We start from the raw sequence: 16,589 nt of genomic DNA, 5'->3' as shown, positions 1-16,589 counted from the left end.
AGAAAATCACTTCACTGTTTCTTGTTGCTCATCTCGATGGTGAAGAATTTTGAATGGAATCAAAAATACAAAAAAGCTTAATATTTCAAATTCAACTTAAAGCATCAGATGCTCCATAATGGTTACAATTACATATATTCAACCAAGGGTCAAGGGTTCACATCACAAAATAAGCTGGCTTTCCTATTTAGAGCTCTTTACTTACTAAGCATTTATGCCAGAGGTATCAATATTAGAAAATGCAACGTTTCCGACTTTTCCCCATCAGGTTCAGCTTTGATTCATCTTCCAAGCTGCCTGGTGACTTGGGACTAAGCCAGTACAAGGAAATCTACCACCCAGTTGGACTTTTCTTCTCCCAAAACTGTACGTGTGAACAATTCATTGGATTGACAATGTAATCCATCACAAAATTACAATGACACAATCTTGAGTTGAAGGTCTATAAGAAGCCACAAATCTATGGAAGCAGAACAATTACACAACAGAAACCGGCCCTTTGGCTCATGATCTTGCGCCAAACTAAATAAGCTAATGACATCTATTGCCTTCACCCTCCATTTATTATCTGCATATCCATGTGCCCATCCAAGAGCCTCTTAGATACTTCTACCCTATCTGACTCCATCACTATTCCTGGTAGTACATTTCAGGAACCCTCTACTCTGTGTACACCGCTTGTCTGGAGCATCTCCTTTGAAGTTTTCTCCCTCTTTTATATAAATGACCACAAACGTAAGAAATTTTGACCCTGGGACAAAGATACCAGCTGTCTACTCTACATATAGCCCTCATAGCTTATAAACTTTATCAGGTCTTCTCTCAGCCTCAGCCACTCCAGAGAAAACAATCCTCGTTGGTCTAAACTCTCCTTATAGTGTGAAAGTTGCAGCAAGGCAAGGGCTAAAGATGAGGATAACAGCGGTGGTGTGTAGTCCAACTCAGACAAGGAAAACTTCTGAAGTGAGATCGCTGGAACCAACCTTGCCAATTACAGAGAGGTGGGCAGGGATGACTGTGACAGTGTGTACTCGAGACAGACGAGTGAGGCTACTGAAGTGAGGCTTTCCCTGAAAGGACTTCCTAAAACATAAGAGTCCTTTACACAATAGGAGGCGCTGGAGACAGACAGGATCAGAATAATGGCAGGATCTGAAATATACCCAACAGCTAAGGGACAACTTCAAAATATTGGCTGTCCATTTGAAGTTGCGATTTACCTTTAATACCTCTATTGTCTTTACTAACTTCAAAGTATCATCGACTGTCCACTTGAAGTTTCGATTGACTTTTAACACTTCTATTGTGAAAGGCAAGTATCACATACAATTGACCAAATGGTTAATATCAGTAACAGATAAGCCAATTCTCTTTAAAATAGCAAGATTTCTGTTCTGGCTTCAGAACAGTGTGGCGACAGGAGCACACTGTTCTCCTCGTGCACAAGTAAAATAATATGTTTGAGGCAGAGGAGTGAGTGTGCTCTGGGCCCAGTTATTTTAGACATTTTATGTTATTATTGGTGACGACAGTTACTCGGAGATTCCACCAAGATGGCTAATACTTGACTTCGTCGATATAGGAGAAAGGAATTCAGCTCTGGTAGTCAATTGTTCCTAAATCATAGGCTGCTCATATTTGAGTCAGGAACAGAGTCCGGTGCTAGGTTTGCCCTGGTCCGGGTTGTGCCTCGCCCACGTTTGCCCTGGTCTGGGTTGTGTCCAGTGTGGGTTTGTTCTGGTCTGGGTTGTGTCCCGTGTGGGTTTGTTCTGGTCTGGGTTGTGTCCTGTGTGGGTTTGTTCTGGTCTGGGTTGTGTCCCGTGTGGGTTTGTTCTGGTCTGGGTTGTGTTCCGTGCGGGTTTGTTCTGGTCCGAGTTGTGTCCTGTGCGGGTTTGTTCTGGTCCGAGTTGTGTCCTGTGTGGGTTTGTTCTGGTCCGGGTCGTGTCCCGTGCGGGTTTGTTCTGGTCCGGGTCGTGTCCTGTGCGGGTTTGTTCTGGTCCGGGTTGTGTACCGTGCGGGTTTTTTCTGGTCCGGGTTGTGTCGTGTGTGGGTTTGTTCTGGTCCGGGTTGTGTCCTGTGCGGGTTTGTTCTGGTCTGGGTTGTGTCCCGTGTGGGTTTGTTCTGGTCTGGGCTGTGTCCCGTGCGGGTTTGTTCTGGTCTGGGGTGTGTCCTGTGTGGGTTTGTTCTGGTCTGGGCTGTGTCCCATTCGGGTTTGTTCTGGTCTGGGTTGTGTCCCCTGTGGGTTTGTTCTGGTCTGGGCTGTGTCCCGTTCGGGTTTGTTCTGGTCCGGGTTGTGTCCCGTGCGGGTTTGTTCCGGTCTGGGTTGTGTCCTGTGCGGGTTTGTTCCGGTCCGGGTTGTGTCCTGTGCGGGTTTGTTCTGGTCCGGGTTTGTTCTGGTCCAGGTTGTGTCCCGTGCGGGTTTGTTCTGGTCCGGGTTGTGTCCCGTGCGGGTTTGTTCTGGTCTGGGCTGTGCCTTGCTCGGGCTGGCTGCCGGGCTTCGGGTGGACTGCGGCAGTGTGCATGTCCGTATCTTATGGACCAGAAAGCAGTAAGTATGTTGAGAAGTGTACTGTATGCGTAGAATGGACTACGTGAGAGCCTGCAGATGCTGAAATGTGAGAAGGCTATAGGGTGGGTGACCTACAATGTCGATGTAAATTGCAAAAACAGTCAGATGAGTCCTGTAAAAAAGCAGAGAAAGTGAGCAAAAGTTAGAGAAGGCAATGGCACAGAACGAACAGGCAAGGAGTAATAGTGTCCACTTCAGTGTAAGAAAAGAAGCAATTAGCACCAGAGTCTGAGGATGAAGTAGTTGCTGTATCGCTGCCATCCCCAGTTTGTCAGGTACAGTAATGTGCAAATGTCTTAGGCGATCACATAGAACTTGGGAGCCTAAGACTTTTGCACAGTACTGTAGTAATTTTATGTATTATACTGCTACCGAACGGAAAAAAAAACAAATTTCATGATTCTGATATGGGTCTCTATTCTGGGTGGACAGTGGGAAGGGGACAGGGAGAGGGTAATTATGGTTGGATAAAGGGGCAAGGAAGAGGGGAATGAGCAGAAAGCACCAAAGAGATATTCTGTACTGATCAACAAACCCATTGTTTGAAATCAAATGAGCTTGCCTGGTGTGTCAGGGCTGTGTCTACTCCCCGCCCCTGGCACTCCTTCTCTGCCACTTTAGACTTGTGGCTAAGCACAGCTCCAATGCCATATTCAAGTTTGCTGATAACACCACTGTTGTGGGCCAAATCAAAGGTGGTGAGGAAACAGCATATAGGAGGAATATTGAAAATCTGGCTGAGTGAGGTCACAACAACAACTTCTTGCTCAATGTCAGCAAGACCAAGGTACTGATTATAGACTTCAAAAGAGTGAAGCCAGAGGCCCATGACCCAGTCCTCATTGGAGGAGCAGAGGTGGAGAGGGCTGGCAATTTAAAATTCATGGGTATTACTACTTCAGAGGCCCTGTCCTGGACTCAGCACATAAGTGCAATTGTGAAGAAAGCACGGCAGCACCTCTACTTCTTCAGGAGCTTGCAAAGATTCAGTATGAAATCTAAAAATTTTCACAAACGTCTATAGGTGTGTAGTGGAGAGTGTACTCACTGGCTTTATCACACCTGGTCTGGAAACACCAATGCCTTTGAACGGAAAATCCATGTTCTCTTCTCACTGCTGCCATCAGGCAGAAGGTACAAGAGTCTCAGGACTCGCACCGCCAGATTTATGAACAGTTTTACCCCACAACCATGAGGCTCTTAAATAAAACTGGGTAAATACACTCACTTGCTCCATCACTGAAATGCTCCCACAACCAATTATCTCACTTTCAAGAACTCTTTATCCCATTATCTCATGTTCTCGTTATTTATTGCTATTTATTTATATTTGCATTTGCACAGTTTGTTGTCTACTGCACTCTGGTTGATCTTTCACTGATCCTGTTATATTTTGATATTCTATAGATTTGCTGAGTATGCCCAGAAGATGATGAATCTTGGGATTGTGTATGGTAATATATATGTACTTGAAAAATAACCGTTTGAACTTTTATTCTGAAAGCAAGGAATTCAAACATACAAGTTACCAAATGGTCAATATCCATAACTGATAGGTCAATTGTGTATAAAAATAGTACATTTTATGTTCTGGCTTTAGAACAGTGTGGGTGAAACATGCTGTTTTCCTTGTGCACAAGTGAAAAAAAATGTTTGACTTGTTAGAGTGTGTGTGTTATCTTATTTTAATATCAGCAACGACAATAGCACATGCCCTCTCTTCCAGGCAGCCTCCAGGCAAACCTCTTTTGCACCCTCTCCATACCCTCTACATCCTTCCTATAACGAGATGACTGAACTAAATGCAATACTGAAGATGTAGCCTAATCTGAGTTTTATAAAACTTCCCGACTGTTGAGCACAATGCCTCAAGTATTGAAGGCAAGGATGTCATATGCTTTCTTTACTATCCATTAAACTTGTGTGGCCTCTTCCAGGATGCTATGGATTTAGACCCCCAAGCTCTCTCCAAACATCATTGGTGTTATTACATACCATTAACTGTACACCATACCTTTACATGTGATCTCGCAAGTGCAACACACATACTTCCCTGAATTAAGCTCTGCTTGCCATTTCTCAGGTCATTTCTGCAACAGATCTATACACGCTGTATCCCTTGGCAACCCTTTTACATTGATCCACGACATCACCAATCTTTGTGTCATCAGCAAACTTACCAGTCCACCCACAACTATTTTTTTTAATCCAATACACAATATACATCCACACATTAAAATGTCTACAACTGGCAGAGGATAACTTGCATGAGATCCTTATACATTTTTCAACTACGAGCAAGATCAGGTTTCCCACTCACTCCATCCACGTCACAAATACAGGAGTCAGAGCCCTCACTTTCTCAGTAATCTGCTTCCATTTGATACAGGTGAACTGCACTCAAACACTCAGGTGCATATTACAAAATATTTCAAAATTTCATGCATGAGTATTAAATAGTGGAATTGAGATTAAAAAATATTTTGAGAATACTCAAAAGGTCAGGCAGGCAAGTTAATATATTTTAGGTCTTTTCAGATGCTGCCTGATCTGCTAAAGGTTTCAGCATTTCTGTTCATATCGTAGATTTTTAGTACCAACAATTTTTTAAAAGGAATTGAGAGCTCTATGCATATACGTAACACTAATTTTAATTCCGTGGAAAGTAAATTTTGGGTACAATGCAACAAAACAACTTAACAACTTTGTTTTAACTTTCTATGTGTTTTTTGAGCTGTGCAGTTGAAAAACTTCATTAAGTTAGATTGATGACATAGCACATGGTTGCTGGGAGAGAGGCAGCCTAGAAAATGTCAGCTTCATCTCTGAACAAAAAAATACTATCTGCAGGTTACCAGTCAGCCGTTTCTTTCATTTAAAATAGACACCAAATAACAGAGAGACAAATATCTTGGCAACTAATTAGGTGTCAAGCTTTTTTGTTCTCTGAAGATTCGTGTCAATAAAGCATCAATTGCAATCTGCACTGTACAGTTAAATTCTTCCCTGTAGCAGTGGTGACGATAAGCAGCCATCTTCTACCTAGATACAGGTTTTACGGGAAATGGTGGCATGAATGACACACACCATTAGTTATATCAAGACAAAATTTTCCAGGATCTTTTGTGCTCTCCCACCATGAACTTTGCTGAAGTTGTAAAAACCTTATTTTTACACTGAAAACCCCAGGTTAATGTTTTATACTAGTCAAATGCTGCTTGGATCACTGCTGCCATTGTGACTGAACAGAACTGGCCTCATGAACTGGCAGCGATACGGTTTATGGCTCCCAGACAGTTTCTCTGAAAACTGGAAGTCTTTTTCTAGTGGCTATGCTGATTTACTTTTAAGATAATGCAAAAATAATTAGCTTTTGCACATACTAGCTTCCCAGAATGTTCCATGTTAAATGGAATTGAATTTTTGATTACTCTTTGTATCCAGTCAATAATCTCTGGCTTACCAGTACCATCAATCATATACTTAGACTGTGAATCTTTACAAGGAGTTAGGTATACCAGTGAAGACAGTGGCTCGAGGTGGTCACATGGTTAATAAATTATTAAATTTAAATTTCCTTCAGAAGGCACTATTTCCCACCCAAAACACAGAACAATTTGATTGTAGGGCCAAGCTTGGACGTTAGGTCACAAATGTTTTGTCACCAAAGCGACACCATCTGTGCGCAATTGAGTGTTGTGTCTGCGGAGTGCTCACATTTATTTGGCCCGACTCATTCTGATTGGTTGGCTGTTGCATTGGCCGCAAGTCTCTGCTGGGTCCCAGCCAATCATATAGCTGAGTGCTCTCCGCTGGCCCGTATCCCTGGTTATCGGTCGTTGTGACTGTTGGTTCCTTGGGTCTCCACTTTTCACCCCTTGGCACCAATCCCGCACATACACAGGTTTGTAAATTGGATACAGTTCAATAAGCTTGTTACTAGGATTTTCCATTGACAAACAAGCTTCTAAGAATTATCTTGGTTTCTTGCTTTATGCTTCTGCCAGGATTTTTGTAGTTTCCCAGACAAACATGTGTCCTTGTTTCTCTGGACGAGACACATTCAGATGAAATTTTTTTGGATAGTCATTGCGGTTTGAATACTTTGAAAAGGGTGAGTTCTTTATTTCTTCTTGAGGTTTGCACAACTGTAGACTTTTAACTCCTACTGAACGGACAAGAAAGAGGCTAACCCTACGATATATCAGGTTTCTGAAATTACGGCAAGACTGCTCCAACCACACAAACCCAGCACAACCATCACAACATTCATCTTGAGATGCAAAGATCCAACAGCCCATGTGGAGAGAACAAATGTCCTATACCAAGTCCAATATACAGACTGTCCCAAACACTACACAGGACAGAGAGGGAGAAAAATAACCAGGGCATTGTATTGAGTATAGGAGTTGAGATATTATTGGGAGGTTGTATAAGACATTGGTGAGACCAAATTTGGAGTATTGTGTACAGTTCTGGTCACCTAACTATAGGAAGGATATCAGTAAGATTGAAAGAGTGAAGAGAAGATTTACTAGGATGTTGCTGGGTCTTCAGGAGTTGAGTTACAGGGAAAGATTGAACATGTTAGGACTTCATTACTTGGAGTGTAGAAGAATGAGGGGAGATTTGACAGAGGTTTACAAAATTATGAGTGGTATAGACAGAGTAAATGTGAATAGGCTCTTTCCACTTAGATTAGGATTAGGAAATATGAGAGGACATGGCTTTAGGGTGAAAGGGGAAAGATTTAGGGGGAACTTCTTCACTCAGAGAGTGGCGGGAGTGTGGAATGAGCTGCCAACTGATGTGGTAAATGCGGGCTCACTCTTAATTTTTAAGAATAAATTGGATAGATACATGGAGGGGAGAGGTCTGGAGGGTTATGGACTGGATGCAGGTCAATGGGACTAGCGGAATAATGTTTCGGCACAGACTAGAAGGGCCGAATGGCCTGTTTTCTGTGCTGTAGTGTTCTATAGTTCTATGAACACTACATGAATATCAGCTAACTATAAGATGACACGATCCTCTGTCAATCATCTCAGTGCACAAAGATCAAGAAGGACGTAATTTAGGTTCCAACGTGTCTGCGAGACTGGGGCCAAGGGGTGAGCTGCGAACACCCATGAAACTAAAGCTCACAACAACCGATAACCAGGGATACAGGCCAGCAGAGATCACTCAGCTGTCCTTCCCAGCAGAGACTAGCAGCCAGTGTGACAGCAAACCGATCAGGGCCAGTCAGACCAACACTCTGCAGAAGCATCACTCAATTACGCACTGATGATGTCACCTCCACTGGTGGCGAAAAGTTTGCGACCTAACCTCTGGGCTCAGCAAACAATCCTACAAATAAGCAGCCAACCTGAGCTACCAATCATCCTTCTTTTCACACAGAACAGTGTCTTGCAATACATTTGCCCACTTTAATTCTGAAACTAATTACCATTTACAAGTCTTCCATTAGCTCTAAGTGCTACTATATTAAATACAGAAAATGTATTTTCAACACTTCATATTTTTAAAAAAATCAATAACCTGTACAAAATATTTGTCATGCTGTCACCACGCAGGATTCAGAAGTCTAACACACAGTTCTATCAATCAGAAAAAAAAGTTGATGAGTACTGTAATAGTCACATGATCAAAATCTGAATTCATAGCAAAACTGTTTCCAACAGCACATTCATACCCAAGAGGTGGCATGTATAACTGAGATAGGCAATAAATATTGGTGCAAAATTACAATTGATAAATCAGACCCCACATGTGGATAAAAGCAACTTGGAGCCAAATTTCAGCAAAGATGGAAATGAGTTCACACTTACTGAGGTTCCACTTGAGTCCAGTTGTCGTTACGTTGTTGCACCGGTTTCCCACTGGGATAAGGCCACACCACTCCCCTTCCAGACCTGTGTTGACTAACAATCTGTGGTGACCCTGTGCCAGGAAACAAAATGTTTTGCAATATAATTATGAAGAACCCTGCCTTCTAAAATTAAAGAAAATAATTAAATGGTGTTGAGAATACGCCGTTTTGTAGTAGCTGAACGAATCCCAGACTTTTATGACAATTCATTTCAGTCAAAGCATTTTTCTTATTGACAGGCAATAACATTTATTTGGCTGTCATTCATGAAGCTTGGCTGTCATTCATGAAGCTTGGCTGTAAGAGTCAATTTGGTTGTAACTCCTTATAAAAATAGATGCGTCAGCTGTATTTGTACAACAATAATATATATAAACAATAACATTTATGTTAATTTCAAGCTGCAGAATAAAAACGTAATAGTGCTTTGCACAACGCTACCATTCTAGTGAGGGGGTGGGGGTGGGATAGAGGCAGTGGTAGCCAGGACATTTCACACCTCAATAGCTTTCTGTTCATCTACTTTCACCTCAAATCTATCAAATAGGGAGTGGGACAGGAATGGAATTCAAAAGATGTAAGGAAATTATTAGAGATATAGTAGATTAAAATTAATGCAGAGCAGTCCACAGCGAAACTTCATGCTAGAGTTCAAAGTTTATTTATTTTTGAAGTATGTACACATTATACAACCTTGAGGTTCATCTCCTTACAGACAGTCACAAAACAAGAAGCCCAAAAGAACCCATAAAAAAACCTGACAAGCAACCAATGTGTAGAGAGAAAAACAAATTGTGCAAACAGTAGAAGTAAGCAAACAGCATTTAGAATGAAAGTGAGTCCTCAGACATGAGGCCTGGAGCCGCTGGAGCAGGCCTACAGCCTCAATTCAGCACACAGCATGGAGCCTGGAACAGCTGGAGCAGAGCCACCGCCTCAGCTCAGTGAAGCGTGGAGTAAGGGTTGTAGAGCGGTGAGCAGAACTGGTCCGACCCTCACCTCCGGTCTCGACATCCAGCCCTTTCAATCCATCTGGCCCGGTGTCTAAACTGTCGAAACATCGGAGTGTTCCTCTCTCTAGGTCCTGGGCTCTGACGCTTCGATATGCTCTGGGCCTTGACCTGGATCCTGCTGCCATGTTCTGACCCGTACCCAACTCTTCCCAATCGGCCCGGTGCTTAGGTCGATTAAACCTTGCTCCAGGTTTAATTGGACAGCCCCTGAATTTTCCTCTCCTCCACTCCGGCTTTTCTGTTTCGTAAGCCCCAACTCAGTCTCAACCATGCCTCCACCTTGTCTGAACTCCTCGAACATGCTTCGACCTCTCTCTGACTCTGTCTCGCATCCCCACGCTTCGATCCTCCATCAGCCTTGCCGCGTGGTGATCGCTTCACACAAGTTTTTACAGAAAACATGGGATTAATAAAGTATTTAGTTGCATTTCTTGCTCTGGAAAGCATCGGTTAGTTGTCACCTGCCTTCAGCAGTGCCATCTTACACCCAAAGTGTAAGAAAATATTATGAATATAAATGCCCCAGGTTTAAAGGGAGAGCAGGAGCAGAAGCACCTAGACAGACACACTCAGAGCAGCTTGGAAGTGGTTGGCACTATTGAATGAATCATCAGTAGAGAACACGGAATCCTGCAACTCCCTTGTACAGGGCAGGGAGTAACCATAGAGCACTAGTTTAGCCACAATCAGTTCTAGTGACTAAAATTAATAAGAAAACCCAGCAGAAGTTGAGAAAAATAATTACTAGAATACTCTATGGTAAAGGGATGTCAGTTATGTGGATAGACTGAGGACGTTGAGACTGGACCTACAGCAAAGAGAATTCAGAGCTGATTTGATAGAGATAAGTATTGTTATGACTTAGTAAATGGATGAATCCCATTCCCATCAATGGAATTCCCAACACCGGCCTTATGCCATGGCATTGCCTGTTGCAGGTGCCCAGGAGAGGTGACACTGGAGACAGTGCGGTGGGGCGTCCATTCTGGTGTCAGTGCTGCCCTCCAGTGTTCACTTGGTGGAAGGCAAACTGGATTGTATTCATCTGCAGTCTGGTTCTTGCTGAAAACATCCATGGACTTAGGGACTTGGGTTATATATTTTTGTGTGTGTCTGTATGCTTACTGCTGTCTTATATGTGTTATATGTACCTTGTGCTGTGTATGACTGTTGGTACTGTGTTTCGCATCTTGGCCCTGGAAGAACGCTGTGTCATTTGGCTGTGTTCATGGGTATTTATGTATGTCTGAATGACAATTAAACTTGAACTTGAAATTGAATGGAAGGTTCAGGATTTACAATGACTGGCAAAAGAGTCAGATTTAATGTGAAGAAATACGGTCACGCTTTAGAAACCATAATCTTTACATTCTGGAAATCTTAAACAAAAGCAGAAAATCCTGGAAGTACTCAGCAGGGCAGACAGTAATCAGAGAGAGAAGCAGTGACTCTGGCATTTTCTGTTCTGAAATCCTGTCGTGGAATTCATTACCAGTAAATAAGTGATTGAAGCAGATTCAATTGCTGCTGTTAAAATTGAACTTGACATATACTTGAGGGATATTTCAGGGCTGTGGGGAAGAGCTTTGTTCCAGTGCTGACTAGCTTGCTCGTGTAGATAGGCAATGCAAGATCAGTGGGATGAATAGCCTGCTTTCAGATCTAATGCCCTCCGATTCTAACTTAGTGTTGCTGTGTACTTAAGACAGGTAAAAGAAGATAAACAGCAAAAGATTATTGATCTGAAACATTAACTTAGATGCTTCTTGGGCTGTGGAATACTGATATGTTGAGCATTTTCTGTTTTTATTAAAAAATACAAGTGCTTTAAAGCCTCATGTTCTGATTAATAAATTATAGAAGGAAATTTCTGGTCAGTTATTCTTGATAGTTGACAAATCGAATAACTAATCAAACACTACACCTTATTTACTAAAGTTGACTAAAGGTATAATGTTTTCCTCAAATTAATATCGTCCGCCTACTCCCTAAAACCCTGCCAAAGACAAATAAATCTTAAATAAAAAGGCCTGGATTTACTAATGCCTTTCAAGCTTCCTTCTGAAGTTCCAATCCCAGTGAGTGAAGTACTTGAAGCATGATTGGTACCTAGTCACTCTTATACTAAGGGAAGTATGCCAGGCAATTTTCATACTAGGCAGGCACCAAAGATAATACTCTTCTGTTCTTCTTTAAGATACTGCCACTAGAAATTCTCTATGTATATCTAAGAGAGAATGGGCCTCAACCTAATGCTGCATTTGTGAGACGGCATCTCCAAAAGATGCAACCTCTCCGGAACTCACTGTCATTTAACTCCAGTCTCTGAAGTTGGACCTGAACTCACGATCTTCAGACTCAAAGAAGCTTGTGTAACTGACTATAACATCCAGCTGTGTTCAGATTACAACTGTTAAAGTTTATTATTGTCCCAGTGGAATACTGTCTTCAACATCTAGAGATCATTTGCCCAAAGCAATCATGGCTGACTGCCTATAAACTTTGCAATCAGGACACATGAATTGTTAACATAAAGTCCCAGCAGGAATCTGCTATACACTGCCAACTAGCTAAATAAACAGGGACAAAACCCGTCAAGCAGCTCTAATTAATGCCATTTGGCATTTAACTATGTGACAGCATGTGGGACATACGTCCCCTGGCCTTAAAATGCTTCAAAGGAGGTTTCAAATATTTGTTCTCATTGTCAGTTTTATGGCCATTAGGATGGAGTGTAAAGACTCAGACAAACTGAGCTGGAAGACACACAGTATGAAAGCACAAAATGAACATCACAGCAAGAAACAAAATGGCACACCACCTAATCTCTGCTGAGAATGATGATTTTGCCAAGCATCTTCATGAGAAACCTCTGGGGTGAATGTTTTGCGTTTGACACTTCAGGGCTTCAACATTATGGTTTGTTTATTTGGAGATGGCAAACAATTTTAATGACTTTTGTGATAAGTGGGCTCAACCACGATATCTTGCGAGCATTATTCTTGAAAAGAAAGCTTATTCACCTGAAAAAAACTATTCCTACAAACCAGGCCTTCTAACATCCCAAATGAGGGCACAATGCTAGTAGTTTATTTCCATATACTTGTTCCATTTTGTCAATAACTCATCGAAGGACAATGCTCTGTAGCAATTTTCCCTCTAAGGGCAAATTTTCTCTTAGAAAAAAAATCAGAGACATTTAAAAAGGTTTTAAAAAATGATCAAGTTCACCATCTTTGCAACATAATGACATGGAAAAGGTCTCAATTGCTCTCAAACATACCATCGGTTATTAGATCGTTTTGTGATAAACTTGTAATTTTGCTGCTAATCCAAGGCATGCTGACAGTAAATCTTCCACTTTGATGGCCTCATTGTCCCCTGGTGGGGAACAAACAAATGTAGTCTCTATTGGCATTTTCCTTGCTGCTTTATTTTGTGCATATTTGTATTGCATACTGTTTCCTTTCTATATTTGCAAAATCTTGCAGATGGCAATTTTGAGTGTCTGACTGATTTGTGCTAATTACTGTTATTACCAGTCACTTTGCTCACCTTGTGTAATTTCCCTTCAATTTTATGAGAAATTATGCACATTAATAAGACTAATTAAAGCAGGGTTTCCCTATGTGAGAAACACGGGCCTGCTGCTGCACCAAAATAAATGGTAAAATAAGTGGAGCTTTTTGTATTCAGATAAGCAACAGGGCAGTCGAAGATGCTTAAATCCAAAATGCATGCATTTAATAAATAATAAAGTGATGCATCTAAATTTATGTATCTGCCAAAAACCTCCTTTCCTCCAGATCTTTCAAGGTTGACCAATGGCTTGGTTTAAACTGATCACATTTGCCGCAGAACCTTTGCTCAGAGCAGCTTTGTGTCCCATGGTTGTCAAGGAAAACTGAGCCTTGTGGAATTTAAGAGAGTCTTGTAAAAAAGGTCAGATGTAGAGAAGCATTCTTGAATTGTAGTGACAGAACGTGTCCCCAGAGATTAGCGCTGGGGCCTCAGCATTTAACCTGAAAACATTGTTAGTTGCAGATAAAGTAGTGGGCGTGGTAAAAGTCAAAGGAAAAGCACTGAACATTGCAAAAAGATAGAGAAATGTTAAGGTAGGTGGTGCAGACTGTGGCTCTGCCAATGGACTATTCTGATGGCCTTCTGAACGTTCATGCCGTTATAGAGTCACAGAACTATTCCAGCTCTTTGGCCTAACTCATCCATGTCAACCAAATTCGTCCTATTTTCCTGCATTTGGCTTATATCCCTCTAAACCAGGGTTTCCCAACCTTTTTTATGCCATGGGCCTCTACCATTAAACAAGGGGTCCATGCACCCCAGTTTGGGGACCCCTGCTCTAAACTTTTCCTACCTCTGAACCTGCCCAATTGACTTTTAAATGTAATTATTTTCAACTTTTTCACAAAGCTGTTTCCACACTCTTTGAATGATGCTTAAAACTGCTGATAAACACTTAAGTGACTACTATAAATAACAATCAAAAGTAGAATCATAAGAATCAAAATGTTCAAAAAATCCAAATGCTAGGAATCTGAAATTAAACAATAATTTTTTTTATGATTACTTGGGTGGTTAGACAGCATTTGTAAAGAGTTAATGTTTCAGATTGATCTGCCATCTGAAAGGCTGTAGATTTGAAAATATTTATACATAGCTGTTCTGATTATCTGACAAATTCCAGCATTTTCTGTTTTTTTATTAAAAAACAGTAAATTCAATTAAGTCTACAATAAAGTTAAGGAAATTAATTATTAACATTAATTAAAAGAATGTTTTCAAAAAAAATCTTCCTATCACTTACTTTCGTGTCGATTGGTGATGCCGTGCAGAAGAATGAGATTGTATCCAATGCACCAGCATTGCATAAAAAAAGGCACATACGCAATATATCTGACCCTTCACCTCAGTGCTTCATGGAACTTCCACTGGATTCCGTACTGAGTTCAGTAGCACAGCAGTGCAGATGCACCATAATGTTCCAATTTCTACAAAGTGGCTAGTTTGCCACTATTAAAAAGTCATAGTCAATTCCCCATAGCCCGACTGGTCCATGCCAACCAGTGTACCCATCTAAACCAGTCCCATCTGCCTGCATTTGGCCCACATCCCTCTGAACCTTTCCTATCATTGTATCTATTCAAGTAGCTTTTAAATATTGTTAATACAGTGCCTCAAACACTTCCTTTGGCAGCTTTTTCCAGACACTCACCACCCTTGGGCAAAATGTTGCCCCATGAGTTCTTTCTAAATTTCTTCTTAAATATTTGTCCTTCTTTTCTTGATTCTCCAACCATGGGAAATAGACTGTGTGCACTGACACTATCAATGCTCCCTGTGATTTCACACAAATGATAAGGTCACCACTCAGATCAGAATCAGGCTTATTATCTTCGGCATGTGTCGTGAAATTTGTTACCTTAGCAGCAGCAGTTCAGTGCAATACATAATATAGAAGAAAAAAATGTACGTGTACTATGGACATGTGGTTTATGTTTAGAGATCACTTGCAGGATGTTAGGGATAAATTTGTCCTGATGAAGAAGATAAGGAATAGCAGGGTGGAGGAACCATGGGTGACAAGAAAAGTGGAAATTCTAGGCAGGTGGAAGAAGGCAGCATACATGATGTTTAGGAAGCAAGCATTAGATGGGTCTATTGAGGAATATAGGGTAGCAAGAAAGGAGCTTAAGAAGGGGGCTGAGAAGAGCAAGAAGGGGGCATGAGAAGGCCTTGGTGAGTAAGGTAAAGGAAAACCCCAAGGCATTCTTCAATTATGTGAAGAACAAAAGGATGACAGGAGTGAAGGTAGGACTGATTAGAGATAAAGGTGGGAAGATGTGCCTGGAGGCTGTGAAAGTGAGCGAGGTCCTCAACGAATACTTCTCCTTGGTATTCACCAATGAGAGGGAACTTGATGACGGTGAAGACAATATGAGTGAGGTTGATGTTCTGGAGCATGTTGATATTAAGGGAGAGGAGGTGTTGGAGTTGTTAAAATACATTAGGACAGATAAGTCCCTGGGGCCTGACGGAATATTCCCCAGGCTGCTCCACGAGGCGAGAGAAGGGATTGTCGAGCCTGTGGCTAGGATCTTTTTGTCCTTGTTGTCCACGGGAATGGTAACGGAGGATTGGAGGGAGGCGAATGTTGTCCCATTGTTCAAAAAAGGTAGTAGGGATAGTCTGGGTAATTATAGACCAGTGAGCCTTACATCTGTGGTGGGAAAGCTGTTGGAAAAGCTTCTTGGAGATAGGATCTACGGGCATTTAGAGAATCATGGTCTGATCAGGAACAGTCAGCATGGCTTTGTGAAGGGCAGATTGTGTCTAACAAGCCTGATAGAGTTCTTTGAGGTGGTGACCAGGCATATAGATGAGGGTAGTGCAGTGGATGTAATCTATATGGATTTTAGTAAGGCATTTGACAAGATTCCACACGGTAGGCTTATTCAGAAAGTCAGAAGGCATGGGATCCAGGGAAGTTTGGCCAGGTGGATTCAGAATTGGCTTGCCTGCAGAAGGCAGAGGGACGTGCTGGAGGGAGTACATTCAGATTGGAGGATTGTGATTAGTGGTGTCCCACAAGGATCTGTTCTAGGACCTCTACTTCTTGTGATTTTTATTAACGACCTGGATGTGGGGGTATAAAGGTGGGTTAGCAAGTTTGCAGACGACACAAAGGTTGGTGGTGTTGTAGATAGTGTAGAGGATTGTCAAAGATTGCAGAGAGACATTGATAGGATGCAGAAGTGGGCTGAGAAGTGGCAGATGGAGTTCAACCCGGAGAAGTGTGAGGTGGTGCACCTTGGAACGACAAACTCCAAGGCAGAGTACAAAGTAAATGGAAGGATACTTGGTAGTGTGGAGGAGCAGAGGGATCTGGGGGTACATGTCCACAGATCCCTGAATGTTGCCTCATGGGTAGATAGGGTAGTTAAGAAAGCTTATGGGGTGTTAGCTTTCATAAGTCAAGGGATAGAATTTAAGAGTCGTGAGGTAATGATGCAGCTGTATAAAACTCTGGTTAGACCACACTTGGAGTACTGTGTCCAGTTCTGGTTGCCTCACTATAGCAAGGATGTGGAAGCATTGGAAAGGGTACAGAGGAGAT

General features: G+C 41.9%; 1 protein-coding gene across 7 annotated transcripts in view; it reads right to left on the bottom strand.

The window, feature by feature from the left end:
• tpk1 (thiamin pyrophosphokinase 1) overlaps positions 1-16,589 on the bottom strand; it is a 382,918-nt gene that overhangs the window by 134,284 nt on the left and 232,045 nt on the right. For all 7 annotated transcript variants that reach the window (XM_072253602.1, XM_072253601.1, XM_072253605.1 and 4 more), the window contains one exon: positions 8,401-8,512. In XM_072253602.1, the coding sequence (XP_072109703.1) occupies positions 8,401-8,512 (112 nt within the window). The remainder of the gene's footprint in view (positions 1-8,400; positions 8,513-16,589) is intronic.

This window comes from Mobula birostris, chromosome 3 (assembly GCF_030028105.1).
Source record: "Mobula birostris isolate sMobBir1 chromosome 3, sMobBir1.hap1, whole genome shotgun sequence".
In the NCBI taxonomy this organism is placed as follows: domain Eukaryota; kingdom Metazoa; phylum Chordata; class Chondrichthyes; order Myliobatiformes; family Myliobatidae; genus Mobula; species Mobula birostris.
This window is presented reverse-complemented; position numbering and strand designations above follow the sequence as displayed.